This window comes from Electrophorus electricus, chromosome 25 (genome assembly GCF_013358815.1).
Source record: "Electrophorus electricus isolate fEleEle1 chromosome 25, fEleEle1.pri, whole genome shotgun sequence".
NCBI lineage: Eukaryota > Metazoa > Chordata > Actinopteri > Gymnotiformes > Gymnotidae > Electrophorus > Electrophorus electricus.
In genome coordinates this window covers 9,869,704-9,888,352 of record NC_049559.1, presented here as the reverse complement: position 1 = coordinate 9,888,352, position 18,649 = coordinate 9,869,704, and the positions used below count along the sequence as shown (strand labels likewise).

The window sequence follows — 18,649 nt, the reverse complement described above, 5'->3', positions numbered from 1 at the left end:
AGGGATACTTGTGATTGGATAGGGCTTACTTAGGCTGCACTATAATTGCTTGATAATCATAATTGCCAGGTTAATGGGAGTGGCTAAGGCCCTCACATAGTGTTTGATGACATTTGTGCTTGTATTGTAGGACTCAGATGAAGACATTGATGGCCTGATGTCTGCCCATTATACAACCACCCGCAGTGTCTGCAGTGCTCAGTCTGTGGTACTGCCTCTTTTGCAATCACACACTCACACAATCACACACGTGCACACACACATGTGCACAAACATACAGATACATTTATTACTGTGTTTAGCTGTGTGTGTTCTATGTTTAGCTAATATAAATGTAAACTTTATTTTTGAATGTATGCTTACATCATTTGGATACAGGTGTATCTCTGTGTGTGTGTATACCTTATATATGTTAGATATTTCTGCTCCGTCAATATCTAACACAAGACAAGCTTTCTTGTTTTCCATCTTGGGAGACACACACATAGATAAGCACACCTTTTCATTTTTTTCTTCAACAGACACTTAAACAGATAGAGCACAGACAGAGCACACACACACAGGGACAGCACATACACAAAGAACAAACACGGAGCGTGCACACACATATACACACAACAGCACACACACATCTGGCATATGAATACAGAAAGACTTAATTAAAAGTTAATTTAAAACAGAAAAAAAAAGCACAGGTGGGCTCTTTGAAGGGATTGTGAAGTATCTCATAGCACATAGTCTATAAATGCTAAATGAGTCATTATACTGCAGGGAATGAAATGTACCTGGGTAGAAGACAAAGGTAGATTGTTAAAGGAGAGCTTTTACTGCACAGAGAGACGAAGGGAGACCATCAGATAAACAAGCTGTTTAATAGAAAAAGGAGATATCCTGGTCTAAAAGGGTGTTGGGACATTCTCCACAACAGCAGACCATCTTTCTTTTACTCTCCTTTTGATCACTTCCTGCGCTCCTACTGCTCTTTCAGTCCGTCCCTCACTCCTTTCTTTCGCTCTGCTCTGTCTGCCTTCTCCCAGTCTTCCACTCCAGGCTCGGAGCGAAAGTGGGGCTACCTTAATGTGCCCAACTTGGATGCCGAGACTGTGAGTGCTCTCGTGTGGGTGTGCCTACGTTTGCTCGTTTGCTTGCTGTATATCACAGCTGTCTCTGTCTGTAACACACATGCGCGCGCGCACAAACACACACACACGCACGCACAAAAACACACACACACACACACACACACACACACACACACACACACTGTATGTACATACATATGCCACATTTGTGTTGTAAGTGTAGGTACCTTTGTATAAGCAATAAAACATTTTCAAAGCCTAAACTTTTCAAAGCATAGTGTAGATTTTATAAAACGCCCTCAGCACAGCCAGGACCATTTTGCTGGTCCTGAAAATGCATGACAAAACACATAATGATGAGATGTTGTAATACACTCTGCAGAGCAGTCTGAACAGTATGATGAGCGTGTACAGTGAGACAGGTGACTATGGCAACGCGCATGTTTCCGGAGAGATCCTGCTCACCGTCTCCTACAGCTATAAAACAGGAGCACTCAACATTCTAGTGCGCGAATGTCGCTGCCTAGCAACCGGTGATGAGAGGAGACAGCGCACTGACCCGTAAGGGCCTACAAGTACACATGCAAATACACACACACACACACACACACAAAACATGCCCATACATAGGCATGTGCACAAACACATAACTTATACTGTGCACATAATATGTAGAGATGGTTAAATATTTCACTAAGTCTTTGATTTAGCATAGTCACAGCTCATTTAAAGCCCCAGTCAGGAGTTGCTAAAAGAGCCCAGCTTTTAACACTGGCTCTGAGTATACCATCACAAAGCACAATCCTCACAGCTGTGTGCAGTTCTGTGGGCACGGCTCTGAAGTACTGATGGGGCTTCACAGCCTCTGTTGTTGCAGTATTAATTTGACTGCATGCCGTTGTGTTCGTGACTGGGCCTTTAGATGGTGGGTTTTAGTGGTCAATACTGAAAATAGAATATTAGGTATGTAATAATGTTGAGTCCTAACTGTGTGTGTGTGTGTGCGTGTGTGTTTATGTATGTTTGTCTGTGTGTATTTTGCAGCTATGTTAAAACATATCTCCTACCAGACAAATCCCGACAGAGCAAACGCAAAACCAGCATAAAAATCAACACCACGAACCCAGTATTCAATGAAAACCTAAGGGTGAGAGACTGTGCGTGTGCGTGCGTGCGTGCTCGCTCGCGCTTTTGGAATTGTCTCTGTGTGTATAACACTCTCTCTCTGTAGTATGTGGTGAGTCACTCCCAGCTGGAGACGCGTACTCTGCAGGTGTCCGTGTGGCATCATGACCGCTTCGGACACAACAGCTTCCTGGGAGAGACAGAGTTGACCTTTGACTCTTGGGAGTTTGACACTCAGATAGAGGAGTGGTTCTCCCTGCAGCCCAGGGTGAGACATGCATAACCAACCCTCCCCCCCCTTCCCCCTCATAATATGCTGGTAATCATGTGTCCTCTGATGATGGGCTCCTGCAGACCGAGTGCTCTGCAGACTCTATGATGCAGTATAAGGGAGAGCTCACCGTGGTTCTCAAGTACATTCCTGCAGAGAGGAACCTCTCACTTCCACTGGACCAAATACAAGGTATTATAGTGAAATATTCTTATTAACTCAGTGTCTTGAAGTCATATCACTATAGAAAACACTGTTCTCCACTGTTCTATCTATCTATCAGTGAAAAGGGGATTTCTGAAAGGGAAAAAGAACATCACTCTCCCAAAAGGAGGAATGGTGGAGCTGTTGGTTAAAGAAGCCAAAAACCTGACAGCTGTCAAATCAGGGTCCTCTGACCCTTTTGTCAAAGGGTAAATGCAAACACCCAACAACACACACACTTGTAACGTTGGCCCGAGTGCCGCAGGGCACCGGGCAGGATGCACAGGATGCACAGGGTGCACAGACGTGGTGAAACGTTTATTAACGAATAACATAAAAGACAATGGTGGCACTCACACATAGTAACAACGTTAAACACGCCTAATCAGTGCTTGGAGTTGATCACAGTTTCTGTGTTTTTGTTTGTCTATCCTGTTTTTGAGGATAGACCACAGGTTCTGAATGGGATTGAGATCTGGGGAGTTTCCTGGCCATGGACCCAAAATTTCAATGTTTTGTTCAACAAGCCACTCGGTTATCACTTTTGCCTTGTGACATGGTGCTCCGTCATGATGGAAAAAGTATTGTTCACCACAAAATTGCTCCTGGATCCTTGGAAGAAGTTGCTCTAGGAGGATGTTTTGATACAATTCCTTATTTATGGCAGTGCTTTTAGGCAAATGGAGAGAGTGCCCTTGGATGAGAAGCAAGCCTACACATGAATGGTCTCAAGATGCCTCACTGATGACATGACACAGGACTCATGGTAGCGCACACCTTTTCTTCTCCGGACAATCATTTGTCCAGATGTCCCAAACAGTCTGATGGGGGCTTCATCAGAGAAAATAACTTTACTCCAGTCCTCTGCAATCCAATCCCCATACTTCTTGCAGAATGTCAGTCTGTCCTTGATGTTGTTTTTCTTGGAGAGAAGCGGCTTCTTTGCTGCCCTTCTTGCCAGCCTCCAAAAACCTTCACCTCACTGTGCGTTCAGATGCACTCACACCTGCCTTCCCGAGCAAGCCCTCATCCAAGGGAGTGAGTTTGCTCAAAACATTGCCTAAGAACACTGCCATGAATAAGGAATGGTATCAAAAGATCCTCCAAAAACAACTTTTCCCATTGATCCAGGAACAGTTTGGTGATGAACAATGCTTTTTCCAGCGTGATGGTGATAACCAAGTGGCTCGATGAACAAATCATTGAAAGTTTGGGTCCATGGCCAGGAAACTCCCCAGATCTCCAACCCATTGAGAACCTGTGGCCAATCCTCAAAAAGAGGGTGTGATCGACTCCAAGCACTGATCAGGCAAGAATGGGTTGCCATCATTCAAGATTTTGCCCAGAAGCTGATATCCCGCATGCCAACGTGAATTGCAGAAGTCCTCAAAAAGAAGGGTCAATGCTGTAAATATTAAGTATTTGCTTAAACTGGATGATTAAGTATTTGCTTAAACTTAAAAAAACTTATGAAATGCTTATAACTGTAGTTCACTATACCATATAAATATTTGACAAACAAAAACTGAGGCAGTAAACTTTGTGAAAATCAAAATTTGTACCAGTCTCAAAACTTTTGGCCATGACTGTAGATACTTGCTGCCTGATGACAAGAAGAGCACGAAGCACAAGACCGCGGTAGTGCGACGCTCAGTGAACCCGCGCTGGAACCACACCTTCACCTACTGTGGCCTGCAGCACAGTGACCTGGACAGCGTTTGTCTGGAGCTCACCGTCTGGGACAAGGAGCCTCTCGCCAGCAACGTCTTCCTCGGGGGAGTCCGTCTAGGAGCTGGGACTGGTCAGTCTTTCTCTTGTATGCGGGTTTTCTTCTCTTTCTGTCCTACTTTGTCTCCAGCCTCCACATCCAAACATTCATTATTTTTTAATATCCAGGCTTACTATTTTGTTATGCAGTATGCTTTTCAGTGTTCAAAACTTATAGCATGTATTCACCATTTACTGTGAATGATTTAGTAACACTGAAAGGTGTGTATTTTGAAAAGGAATGAGAGTCTAGAAACACTTGTCTTTTTGTGTGTATTAGCTTGGAATGTAAGAGTATAAAATGTGAAGCTCTACATTTTTCACTGTAACACCAAAGACAAAGCACATTCTGCAAGCTTTTGAGCTAGTTCCAGGGCCATTTTCCATGAGCCTCTTCACGGGACTTGGCATACACTCTTATACAGAGCAACTTAAAGATTTAGCAAAATGATAGTAGTTGTAGTCCATGGGATCAAACCCATGACCTTGGTCTTACTAGCATTACACTACCTGTTCTACCAGGTGTTGCTCGATTGATGTAAAATATGTACTAAATCAGTGAAGTTTTAATACAGTACCCAATTAAATCAAACTGCCTGGAGCCCACAATGTACTGGCATCTACAGAGCTGACAAAGGTGATGAATTTTTCACTAGTCATTTACCTGTGAAATGGCTCCAACTAACTACATCTTGTGAGTCCAAAGATTCCCATACCCCTTTATCCATTCACTCTATGAAATAGCATGTTGAATAACATCCATTAATGAAGCATGAAATAATCCATCCATAATCCAGACTGGCAGGGTCAGTGTGGCACAAGATGTTTGGAGGGGCTTTTTTTAGCCTCTTGCTTCTGAATAGATTCTTTCATTAGTATTTTGCCTCTGTCATTCACTGACAAACAGAAAGTGGCTGCGTTTCCTGCACGCAAAAGGCGGCTGGGCGCTGACTACAGGTTCTGATCTGCAGGGCTGAGCTATGGGAAGGAGGTGGACTGGAATGATTCATACGGGGAGGAGCAGCAGCTGTGGCAGCAGATGATTGACAACCCTGAGGTCTCCCAAGAGTGCACGCTCATGCTGCGGTCCAGCATGGCCAAGAGAAAGACATAGAGGCGGCAGTGGGCAGACACACATTAATCATGCAATACTTGTCAAGATCCTTCCACTCCTCACCACCTTAAAGAAAAAGTGCCCTTTGTGTACACAGATAGAAGCCACATTGTCATCCACCCACCCCTACAAACACACACACACACACACACACAAACACACATATATATATAGTCGTACAGATCAGCTGTGACCAATCACTGCATCTAGAATGATATTCAAGAATATGACCACACACTGTCAGTTGATTCAGATGCACCCTATATACAGGCCTGTGTCACCCTAGTACACTAACACACATCATGCATATACAAACATTGCCAGAATGCTGAAGAACTTGACTTCATACAACAAGGCCATGGCTGTAAACAGTGTCGTTAAAAAGGGCACAATGTTTAAGGTGAAAACTTACAGCAAGATATCAGACACACAACATAATGAGGGCACAAATTTGAAAATTTGCACATTGCACAAAACATTGCATTCAAAGCACAGACTTATTAGGCACAATATAGACATCATGGTACTCTGAATTCTATTCTGACATAGACACAGAAAAGCCTTTTTTTTTTGTTTTTTGTGAACATAGAGAATCTCTGCAGATTTACTGTGGTCTATTTTCATGTGTGGTCTATTTTCATGTAGCGATGACACCTCAATGATGAGAAACCAATCCCACCTCAGTGAACTCATCCAAACCCCCATTTCAACCCTGCATGCCTTGGGGTGGGGGGGAGGTGGTTCATGAGTGACAGATCTGAGTGTTCTGTTTATCAGATCATCTTCATGTTTGGATGGAGACAGGCATAATGATTCCAGTCTTGGATGTTTACTTTTTATGGAGTTCAAAGCCTGACAGAGAGGAAGAGAAAGTATTTAAATACATTTGCACAATGTGCAGAAGCACACATACATATCCACCCACATACACACCCACTGAAACACACACCACTGATGCCCAGCAGAGTGTGGCAGCCCTTATTCTGAGATTTGAGCTGAATTCTAAAAATATTCAAGCAGACATGCTGGAGCCTTGGTGTCACTGTGAGATTGTTGAGGTTTTCATGAACAATCATTCCTTTTGTTTGCCTTTTGTTCCTATTCCACACAGCAAGCCTTAAAAACACTACATGACATCAAATTTCAAGCCTAATTGTTGTTACAATCTCCTGTGCAGTGTTTATAGGGTTTTATGAATAGCAGAGTTTGGCTTCTATATGTTAAATGTTAACCCACCGTGTGTGGTGTTGCCTGACTGTAAAGCAGTTAGACTCACAGCATGTTCAGTGTTTATGTGTATATTATCTTCTCTGAGCAGGGACACGACATGATCCATAGATAAGAATGAATAAACTCTATATTAACCTTATTGTAATTAATTGTCAAGTCATTTCATGAAGTACCAGTTGCATTTTATTGGCAGGTACTCATGTGATTGTATACATATAAATTTGTGTATGCATATACATGTGTATACATTTATTGACACATGTATGCTAGCAAATATGTCAGGGGTAGCCCAGTGAATAGGACATTGGGCTATCAATTGGAAGGTTGGAGTTGGGGGTTCAAATTGTGGTTCTGCCATACAGCCACTATTGGGCCCTTGAGCGATGCTCTTAAATGTCTCAGATCCAAAGGTGATGGAAGAGTTACCGCATTTTCCTCTCAGATAGGCAATTGTCCTACAAAAGGCCTATTAGCCATTCCGCTTTGGAAATAGAAATGTATTATTCCGTTGGTCTACTAGTGACCTTATTAAAGTACTAGGTTACTCCTGACTCAGTGTCCCACGGTTAGGTTGCGGTAGGTTGACCCTATAAACGAGGACATCTTGCGGTGGCATACGTGTAGATAAAGCAAGGTATTTTTGGCGGAAGCAAGCTGGACAAGTACATTAAGGTAAATAAAGTATACGCTTTTTTGCATAAATTTCTCCACAATTATACAGGATATTTACGGTGACCGGTAATAACAATCGCGCAGCAAATGAAAAAAACGTTCTGCAATTACTCAAAGCATATTGATGAAAATGATAGCACATTCGCTACACTTCAGAAACGCGAGTCAAATTCATGAAGCTTGTACAAATTCAGAAAACACTTTATTGAAAATGACAACATGTGTGCTACATTTCGGAAACGCAGTTCATATTTAGAAAACATCCTACTTTCGCGATGCGGGAATCACCAGCTAAACTGTCAAACTTGAACGAAAACGTAGCCTATGTTGTAAATTAGTAACACACTCTGAATGTAGCTAGCTGTAGTATATTGGTTGATAGTTTTGAGTTGCCATGGATATCAGTAGACCTATTTGTTATGTAAAAAGTAAAAATCGGTCTAAAATGATTACGCTAATGCGTATCAAAAATTGGCGACGAGGATCAAAATGGACGTGAGGTATAATCTGGTCATCATCATAAGTACTATGGCACAAACTGGAAGGCCGAACGAATAAAAAGCTGAAAATGTGGAACTATACTAAATTACTAATGAAGTGGATGAAGACAAGCAAGTTGCGACGTTGTGCAGTGCCGTGGGCGCATCGACATATGGACGTTTGCGAAATTTGGTTCAGACAGATAAGCACAAAGACAAAATATCAGACAGATTGCGGAAATCCTAGTCGCTGAGAGGTTTTGGCTTCAGTGCTGCATACAAAAGCCTCATATAAGAGAAGAGTAAGAAGCATTCATGAAATGCAAGGAACTCTTGAGCTGTGACATGGTGTATGTTATAACCTGCATCTGCCTTTGAAATTGGAGCTGTTATTCAGCATGCCATGCCAAATGGGGAAGAGCACCCAATTGCCTATGCTTCCCGAACAATGTCCCCAGCCAAAAATAAATATTACCAAATTGACGAAGATGTTCTATGCCTGATATTTGTCTTAAAAATTCCATCCTTCTGACAGATCATAGACCCTGGTGACTTTGTTTGGGAAACACAAGACCTTCCAACAATGACTGCAGCCTGTATCTAAAGATGGGCCATCATACTGTCAGCTTGTGATTATCACATAGTATACCAAACTGTAAGAGGTACCACTGTAACGCTGATGGTTTGTCATGTTTCTCCTTGCCAGAGACAAGTGATGCTGGAGTGGAAGTTGTGTCCGCAAACATAAATTTACACATTACGCAAAAAGAGATGAGCTGTCAGTGGAACAAGATTGTGTTTTATGGACACTAGGATGATAGTCCCTTTCAAAGAAGAGCCTTTCTGAGAGAAATTCACTCAGGGCATCGTTAAGATGAAGTCACTGGCTTGCAAATATGTCTGGTCCGCCTAAACTGGATTTTGATGTTGAACTAATCTGCAAAGGTTGAGTGACCTGCCAGTCAGAACAGAAAATGCCACATGAAGTCCCACTTGATCCCTGGGAGTTTCCAGATGAGTGTTGGAAAAAGGTTGCATATAGACATTCCTGGACCATTTCTCAACTAGATGTTGATTATTGTGGTTGATGGCATACTCAAAGTGCTTGGAAATATTTCTTATGTCACAAATGACTGCATAGTCAACCATCACCAGTTTGAGGAGATTGTTTTTTGCATATATCCTGCCAGACAATTTCTTACAGACAGTGCAACCACATTTACATCTACTGAATTCCAGATGCAGAAAGCAGAATGGCAAACCTGAGATCCAGCAAACTAATGGGTTGGTGTAAGGCTTCCGACAGGAACAGGCAGAGGTATAATGCAATTGCAGGAGGCGGTTTATTAAATTGGGGGAAACACAACACGAAGGGTAAAACAAACAGAGGGTAAGGGGTGCTGAGGGTAATACAACATATGGTTGGAATACACAGAAAGCAATGACGACGACAACAGTAAAACGGGCATAAGGCAAACCTGACAGGGAGACGTAACTTACCACAATGACCAACAAACTAGAAGACAGAAACACAGGGCTTAAATAACCCAGACAGACACTAAACAGACTCAGGTGAACATAACAGGGAGAACTAAAACACGGACAGGACTGAAGGAACCTACGAGGGGTGGAGAAAATGAAACCAAGCAGTGGAACAAGGAAGTAAATGAAAAACAAAGATACGACAGAGAGAAATAATAAACAGAGGCGCTCACCTGGACGAAGGGAGGGGAAATTATGTTAAAATGCTATTTGTCGACTACAGTTCAGCATTTAACACTATCATCCCCTCCCTACTCACTACTAAGTTGGGAGATCTAGGACTGCATACATCCCTGTGTGACTGGATCTCCAACTTCCTAACAGACAGACCACAATCAGTATGGGTGGGCAACTGCGCCTCATCCACCCTCACCCTCAGCACTGGAGCTGCTCAGGGGTTGTGTCCTAAGCCCCCTGCTCTACTCACTGTACACCTACGACTGCACAGCCACTTCCAGCTCTAACATCATTGTCAAGTTTGCTGACGACACCGTTGTCGTGGGTCTGATCTCGGACAACGACGAGAGGGCCTACCTGGAGGAGATTAAACACCTGGAAAACTGGTGCCAGGAAAATAATCTCCTCATAAACGTCAGTAAAACAAAGAAGCTGATCGTGGATTGCAGCAAGAAGCAAGAGCGGCACTACCAACCCGTGAGGATCAGTGGAACCACGGTGGAGAGAGTAAGATAGTTTCAGGTACCTTGGAGTTCACATCTCGCAGGATCTGTCCTGGTCCCGCCATACCAACTCCCTGCAAAGAAGGCTCGTCAGCGTCTTTACCACCTCAGACGCCTAAGGGGACTTCAGACTGCCCTCCAAAGTACCTGCGAACTTCTACACCTGCACTATCGAGAGCATCCTCACGGGGAACATCACAGTCTGGTTTTGGGAATAGCACCAAGCAGGGACAGATAAGCACTCCAAAGGGTAGTGCGTTCAGCAGAGCGCATCACTCACACGGAACTTCCTGACCTGCAGACCATCTACTACAAGCCGGTGCCAGAGACCAAGGCCAGGAAAATTGTGAAGGACCCCACCCATCCCAACAATAGACTCTTCTCTCTGTTGAGGTCAGGGAGGTGCTTCCGCTCCCTGAAGACCAAGACAGAGAGGCTGAAGAGAAGCTTCTTCCCACAGGCCATTCGGGCCCTGAATCAGGGAAACTGATAAACTGTGGGGACCACCACCACCATGTAACATGACTGTATATCTGTACATCTGTATATATAGATTTATACTCAATTACCCTGTTACACAACAACTGTAGATATGTTATTATACAAAATGGATCTGTACATTCTGTAGATTGTGTACATATATACCCAACCATATACATTGTACATTGTGTATATAATCATAATATACATATATTGTACATACATTGTTAATATATTTTGTACATACATAGAATATATATATTTATCTGCATATATATATTTTTCTCTATGCACCCCTGTTTCTCTTCCTCAGTTTGGACAGAGCACTCTCCACCATTTCACTGCGAGTTATACTGTGTATGACTATGTATGTGACGAATAAACCGAACTTGAACTTGAACTAAGAGTTGGCAGAGTGACGTGTCTAAAAATTTAAGTTGGCCATGAAAAATCAGACTGTTGTTGATGGGCATGTTAATGATTAGACTTCTTTGTTCATATTACGCTATCACACAATGCCAAACTGCAACACAGGACAGTCACCAGCTGATGTGTTTCTAGTATGCCACATTCTTACACAACTTGACTTGCTCAAACCAAACATTTGGTATGCCATCCTTCAGAAGTCATATCTGCAGAAAAGTTATCGTGATTTCCATACTGTGGAGAGATCATTTGAATTGGATGAGCCGATGTCCCTTTTGTAATACTATGGGAGGTGGTCCAAAGTGGTTACCTGGTGTACTGAGTAGACAGACAGGCCCTGTATCATACAGGGTTCATTGGCTGTACTCGTACGGAGATCAACTAAAACTGCGTGTTCCTCCAGAAACACCACAGCTGTCATTTGAAGACGCCACAGATCTGACAAAGAAAAAGGACTTTGATTCAAACTGGCTTTCAGGGCCCATGTGAGCCCTTGGAACCTCCATAGCCTCCAAACTCAAGTCCACTGGCTTTGAGGCACTCAAAAAGGGTTATCAGAACACCTAGATGTTATAGCCCTTGAAGAGGCAAACACCCTAGAACACTGATGTTATGTTAAATTTTAACTAGTTCATGTTGGGTGGCTCAAATCTAAAGAGGGAGGTAATGTAGTATATTGATAACTTTGAGTTGCCATAGATCTCAGTAGACTTGAGCTTTGTGTTCTGCACGTGATGTGAAATGACCTTGGTGTTGCAAGAGCTCAACAGTAACAAGTTGGTCTAAAGTGATTTATGCATGTGCATCTCGTTAATACATCACACTAGCTAACCAGGTAATAAGATAGAAAGTTAGTAGTGTTAAATGGCATTTTTATCAGTTTCCTTTAATTAATTAAGGCAGTGTTCTGTACAACCTAGCATGCAGCCCATGAATAGGCCAGTGGTAACTTAGTAGTTACAGTACTTGGCTAGTAATCAGAAAGTTGCCACTTCAAACCCCACCACCCAGTTTCCACTGGTCAGACACTGAGCAATGTAAAAATTCTGTATTAGCCTATAATGATTTAACAGTGGTCAATATAATTATTTACTTGGTTACAGCTTGTCTCATAGGAGTCCAGCTGCATATCCTCCAGAAATGGTTGTGTCGTGACTGGATTTTTTAAATTTGCACTGCATTTTGGAAATATTGGGCATGTTTTCATTTTGATTAATGTTTTGTGCAATTGCAACGCTTTTTTCATTTGCAGTGCAATGGAGCATCACAGCTACCGTAGGAGGTTGCATTATATACATGTATTTATAATGTATGGTACTTATGTTAATTATTTATTCAGGATATATACACTTATTTATAATTATGTATATATTATGCAAATTTGTGAATATGAATTTGCAATTCCCAATATTGTTTGCTTTTCAATATATTGATTTCAATTTTTACAAAAGAATCAATAAAATGTTTTCCTTATAATATGGAGTGTTGGAGAAGTCCTTTATTTGAATGTCTAATATTGCCAATCTAGAAGTGATTAACTCTGTGACAGGTGACAAATGAGTTTGATCCAGATCCACTTCGTAATTTAGTGGGTGGCACATAGTCACCACACTGTTGTTAAATCAATCAAACAAACAAATAAGACATTAGGGTAAAAACAAAAAGCATTAAGAAAATCCACACAGCCAAAGCACAATAACAATGACCCAAAACAAAGATTTGTTAAATTCACTTGTTTTCCATGTTTTTCAACTGCAGTGGTACTTCCCATTTTTTCCTGCTATCATTTGATTTCATTTAAAGATGTAGGACAACTTCAGTAAGATTACTAACAACTATTATCTCTACGGTAGGCTCTACTGTCTTATTTAGAGAAGGTTCTCCCTGTTAGTGTTCACATAAAACTCAAATAATAAAACTTGTCATATCTAAATAACTGTTTAAGAACTGTTATCCAAGACCTGCACCAGCAGGTAAGATAGGTAACTCCTGCAGTTTTGCTAAGCATAAGTTTAATAATTTCAAATTTACAAATTCACCCTATCTGATAACATTCCTATGAATTATGATATATAAACATTTTTGAGGCAGTCATGTTTGATATGACTAATAATAGAGTACCTAAAGACTGTTATGCAAAACAGTTGTTTTGTTTCTCCTGAAAGGGGATTGTTAACTTTGTACTCCCTGTTGGACAGATGACGAACATCTTCGTGTATGGAACTCTAAAAAAAGGCCAGCCCAACCACTACAGGATGCTCAACACTGCCAATGGTAGGGCCGAATTCCTTGGCTGTGCTCGCACCATCGACAAATATCCACTGGTGATAGCAGGCAAGTACAACATCCCCTTCCTTCTTAATGTTCCCGGAGAAGGCCAGAGGGTCCAGGGAGAAGTCTACAGAGTAGATGACCAGATGTTGAAGTTCCTGGACTGGTTTGAAAGCTGCCCACAAATGTATCAGCGTTCACAGGTCCTACTTGAGCTGGAGGACTGGGTTGGAGAAGGAGAAGATGCTCTTAAAGTGAGGAGTACCTTTCAGGCTTTTACATATAGTACTACCACTTACAAACCTGAGTGGCTCCAGAATTCAACTTTTGAAAGCTACGATTCATATGGGAATCACGGACTACGGCTTGTGTCTCGAGAAGCCAGAGATTTGGACTGGCATAAGCAAATGTGAGAAGCCTAGGGTGGTGACTCCCAAACTTAGGAACAGGAATACATCTGGATCTTTAGAGCTGTGACAAAAATAATTCCTTTAGTTTTGGAAAAATTGTTTAAAACACTTTATTACTAGTTTATCCCATTAGTGCAGCATTACCTAAGATCCAGTTTGAATCATTAATCATGTATGTTCTTTTAGATTTAAAGTGGTGACAAAAAACAATCTACATTTTATCCAGTGAATCATCAGTAAAACATTTTCAGTAATTTTTGGAACCATAGGTTTTGGTCTTGTTATGTATAAAATATAATTGGTTTGCAAACAAAATGTCTTACAGATGCATATAATTTACACATATGAAATATTAAAAACATTAATTTACTGAAAAACAAATGTTTGGAATTTCTTTGGTGTTAAAATAATGTTTACATTTATTTGTGTAAGCATGCAGTTAATTTTGTCTAACTTTGTCTTTCTCTTTTTTTAAATTAATGTGTTGACAAGGATTCTACTATTAGAATCTTTAGCCTATACAGGTGCCCTTCTAGACCTTGATGAGGTTGTGACCTGTATATTTTGTGAAGGCATTGCAGTGTCAAAGACCATTAATGAAAAAGCACTTGAATCCTCCCTCCCGTTGCTGGCCCTAGTTGAGATGCTTTCCAGCACCACCTGGTGGTTTGTAGGAGTACGGCCCCTTCTTTTCCATGACTTTGAGGGGCTGTCCAAACTAAGGCTGTCCAAACTAAGACTGTCTTTGGAAGAATGCCTGGCAAGGTCCTTTACCATGCAGAAGCAGGTTGGATAGACAGTCGGCAGTGTAGATTTCCCGTCCTGTTTTGTACTGAATGATGTACATGTATAACATTAGCCTAGCTGACCATCTAGCTGTGCGCATGCCCACTCTACCATGACCTTTTGAAGACAACAGTGTGGTCAGTGGGCTGTATGCAATTTAAAGTATCTCCTGCACAAGTTCTCCATCTTTGTGTTCCCTACACACGTTAGTGCCTTTTTTTTATATGGTAGAGTATTTTCTCTCAGCTTGGGTGAGTGTGCGTGATGCAAATGCTACAGAATTCTCAGTACCATCGGGATGTATCTGCGTAAGCACAGTCCCAATACATAGTCTGGTGATTATGGTGAGCAGCTCCGGATAAAACAGAGCAAGAGCAGGGCTGCTAATTATGAGTTCCTTGACCCTCTCAAAACTTTGCTGGGCTTGTATTCATGTAAATGAAGCAGAACTCCTAAGCAGACTATTGTGTTATGAATTTTGCATACCAAGAGGTAAGCCCCCAAAAATGATCAAAGGCTGAATACATCCATAGGTAGTGGAGCTTGTGACACTGCTGCCATGTGTGAAGCATCAGGCTACAATCCTTTTGCTGATATAGTATGTTCAAGGACTGTTCCAGTTGCCTGATATGACAATTGACAAGATTCAGCCTAAGCCTGGCCTGCTCTATGCACTGCAGTGCTGCTTTCTTATTCTAGTCATGTTCCTCAACCATCGTCACTGAAACAATATCGTCCAGTTAGCATTGTACTCCTGTCTGAGTCTTCAGAATGATAACTATCATATGTTGAAAACAGCTAGATGCTGGAACTAGTCTATACAGTACAAGCTTGAAACGGACAAGGCCATCATGTGTGTGAAAAGTGTTGCTCCACCCAACTCTGCAAACATTTCTTCCATGTTATTTCTTCCATGTTATTCCATAACATTTCCATGGCAGAGGAAAACTGTCAATTACTACTCCCTTGTTCAGCTCTCTTAAGTCGACCCAGTCTGAATCTGTCTTTCTTACTGATGATCACTATTAGAGAGACCCATTCAGATGCAGGCTTTCTTTAACTCTGCTGAAACTGCTTCGACACTGAACTCAGTAGGCATTGTAATTTCTGCTGCACAGGCTGGACATCTGATAACATTTTCATGTGATGAAGAAAGCCCTTTTCATAGCTGAAGCAATTTCTTGTATACTTGCCAACTTGGAGACTGAATGGTCATGTGGCGCTCGACTGACAATGCCATTAACTATCTATAACCGTAACGCTGAGAATAAGCCCCTGGCAAGCAGCGCAGAACCCTGCTGCACGATATATAGTTTTGAGGTGTTTTTCTGATGATTGAACATTTACGTTGGTCTTCAAACAACCGTCAACATGTATGGCATTACCCCCAAACCAGGTTTAACTTTGGTGCAGAAAGGGCAGTGTGGGAGGGGAAAAAACTGCTTATACATTGAGATGGGTAAAATGAAAACAGCTGAACCTGTGTCTAATATCAGTTCCAGTTTCTGACCACCGCCAGCACTGACCTGCACCAAGCACGTTAGTTTTGCGCGTATCACGCGCCTCATGCTCAATGGTCACTTCAGAAACTTTCTTGGTTCCTCGACACACTTTAGCAAAATGTCTTGTTGCAACTCCTGCACAGAGTGTCTCTAGCAGGGCATCCAGGTGAGCTAGCAGCGTGCTTACCGGGACCACATCTGTGTCATATAATTCCATGCGCAACATTCAATATGTCACGAGCTCGCTGTGTTGGCTTGCCTTTTCCGTGACTCGGACGTAGCGTGCCACTCTGGTGTACCCGTCAACACCTTAGCTTCCGCCACAGCAGTTTATCGTCACGGCTTTCTTAACCTAGGTTTCTCTTCCCATGTTCATATAAGCAAGTGTTGCCTGGTATGGTTATTGTTTGTCTATCTTATTAAGCCCGGTTCAGTGTATTCCCCGCCTGTCCTAGTTTTACGGCCCATCGTTGTTCTCCGTTAGTCTTTCCTTGGTGTTTTTCTTTTGTTGCCTAGTTCTCGCCCTCACCCTATTAGCCTGTTATTCTTCTGTTTTGTTCCTTCATTCTATTCTGTATCGTTTCCCTGGTTAGTCTGTTTCTTTTATTAAATGTATTCATTTATTCTATCCTGTCTGTTGTTCACATTATGGCTTCCCTAGTTTGTGATTCAGTTCCTTCTCACGTCCGAGCCGTTGTCACTTCGCAAGTGTATTCGCTCTCTACCTCCCAAATGTTACACACCACTAAAATGTGAACTCAGGGTGACATTTGAACCTTTTTAATGCAACGTCTCACAACGCTATTGTGTCCTTCTAAGCCATTATCTTGTCTATTGTGTTTGCCTGCTACGTATCATTTTTGGATTGTATTTTGACCTCGCCTTGCCTGTCTCTGCTGATCCTGGTTTTTTAAATGGTCGTACTCTGTATCTGTGATTTGGATTCTATCAATCATGTGGCTTTGCCTGCATATGCTTTCTCTTTGTCTTTACAATTTTGCATACAACTGGCGGATCAAATCAAGTCTGTTGATTGTGTAATGGTCAGTAGTATACCTGGGCTCCTATAAGAACATTGTGAGCTCTTTTGTTTTCCACTGGGCTCAGGCTAAATTTCCCCTACCAGTTTGTTTCCAAGTGTGTAATTCAGAAGTAATTTCCAGTAGTAGTGTTTTGTATTTTATTGCCTCTCCACCTAAAGTGCATCACATCTGCTTTTTCTGTTGGATTTTGTTGGATCCTTTTGCTGAACCATAAGAAGACTCAAATGTCATCCTCGGGTCACATTTTGTTAGACCAAGGACAGTGGGACATGGCCCTCCCTTACACACACACACACACACACACACACACACACACACACACACACACACACACACACACACACACACACACACACACACACACACACAATCCTCTTTGATTACAAATCCATAGGAATGGAAGCAGCTTTTTTGGACTCTATGAAAATTCCACAAGGATAATTCTCATGATCACTAAAATCTTGATGAACAAAAATTTCCTTATTCATCAGGAAGCTCCCCTTGGATAAGAGAAATATCACTATAATCTTCCTGCTTCTTGGGCTAGTTGGACAAATGTATGCTCCTTCTTGTTCTAAACTACAGATCATAGTAGCAATAGACTGATGACCACAGGTTGGAGCCTTTTCTCTTGCTGGAAGTTCTTACGTGTGATCTTTGTTAATGTTCAAAATGTTTATTATAAATGTTATGGCCTCAATTTTTCAGACTATACCTGATACATTATTCCCTTCAATCCACTTTTTGTATACCTTATGATCTATAACAGACTTTTGAACTCTCCCACCAACTAAGTGAATGTGGAGGTATTCAAAAAAGTGGGTTTAACAAACCTTGAACTGATGTTAGCAAAATACTACCGGTTAAATCAAACCCCAGCAAAGCTACATCACTGAATCCCTGCCAGTACTGGCTCCTAGGAGGCCTGAAAAATTATTTTGCAGTAAAGAGAGACCAAAAAAAAAAAAGGTTCCAACAGTCCTCTCCAGCTTGTCTCAGTAGCCAGTTAGGTCAAAGCAGTTTCACCTGAAACACAAATGGGGCAAAACCAATCGGATGGCCCAGAGTAATGTCACACCATGAAGTCTCATGCTTTCTCAGTGATGACCCTGAATTCATTCAGACACTAGAACATGGCCTGGATTTTGTTCCTGTCTCAGTTCTTGCTCTAGTCCTTTGCTGAGGCAGACAGTAGCAGGATCAGGCTATATTGTTGTAGGAGGCAGCAGGCAGGGATACCCTCTGTATCCAAGAAGAAAACCATGTCTTAATTACAAGGGAGGGAACATGCGTTAAGACAATAATATGAAGTGACATATCCTTTGCAAATTTGTTGTAGCCTCCAATGTAGCATCACATAGTTTACTATGGCAGCCTTAAATACAATTTCCTTTTTATGAGTTTTCCACTGTCACAACAAAATCATAAAGCAGGACTAGCTGTTACAGGATGTTGACTAATAACTGTAAGAAACAAAAATACAGTAGGCTCTGTAAAACCTGGTAAGCATTCATACAATACTGTGTGTTTATATCTGTGTAGGAAGGGGAATAGTTAGCCATTCA

At 41.8% G+C, this 18,649-nt stretch overlaps 2 protein-coding genes across 4 annotated transcripts in view; both read left to right on the top strand.

Moving 5' to 3' along the window:
* Positions 1 to 6,900, top strand: part of sytl5 (synaptotagmin-like 5) — a 15,254-nt gene extending 8,354 nt beyond the window's left edge. The window contains exons 9-17 of one of the 3 annotated variants that reach the window (XM_027031062.2): positions 131 to 208; positions 1,038 to 1,103; positions 1,465 to 1,643; positions 2,127 to 2,229; positions 2,314 to 2,475; positions 2,562 to 2,670; positions 2,762 to 2,891; positions 4,275 to 4,483; positions 5,421 to 6,900. In XM_027031062.2, coding sequence (XP_026886863.2) covers positions 131 to 208; positions 1,038 to 1,103; positions 1,465 to 1,643; positions 2,127 to 2,229; positions 2,314 to 2,475; positions 2,562 to 2,670; positions 2,762 to 2,891; positions 4,275 to 4,483; positions 5,421 to 5,563 — 1,179 coding nt within the window. In that variant the 3' untranslated portion in view covers positions 5,564 to 6,900. Of the gene's footprint in view, positions 1 to 130; positions 209 to 1,037; positions 1,118 to 1,464; positions 1,644 to 2,126; positions 2,230 to 2,313; positions 2,476 to 2,561; positions 2,671 to 2,761; positions 2,892 to 4,274; positions 4,484 to 5,420 lie in introns of all 3 variants that reach the window. The other 2 variants (XM_027031061.2, XM_027031063.2) reach the window with 2 other exon arrangements.
* Positions 6,901 to 7,363: 463 nt separating this feature from the next.
* LOC113590773 (gamma-glutamylaminecyclotransferase C) lies at positions 7,364 to 14,089 on the top strand. The gene is made up of 2 exons (XM_027031070.2): positions 7,364 to 7,465; positions 13,271 to 14,089. The coding sequence occupies exon 2, from the start codon at positions 13,271 to 13,273 to the stop codon at positions 13,754 to 13,756; it is 486 nt and encodes a 161-aa protein (XP_026886871.1). The 5' UTR covers positions 7,364 to 7,465; the 3' UTR covers positions 13,757 to 14,089.
* Positions 14,090 to 18,649: the final 4,560 nt, after the last annotated feature.

What these genes read in the sequence shown, in the direction of transcription:
- LOC113590773 (XM_027031070.2), top strand. Translation starts at nt 13,271, where the DNA reads ATGACGAACATCTTCGTGTATGGAACTCTAAAAAAAGGCCAGCCCAAC.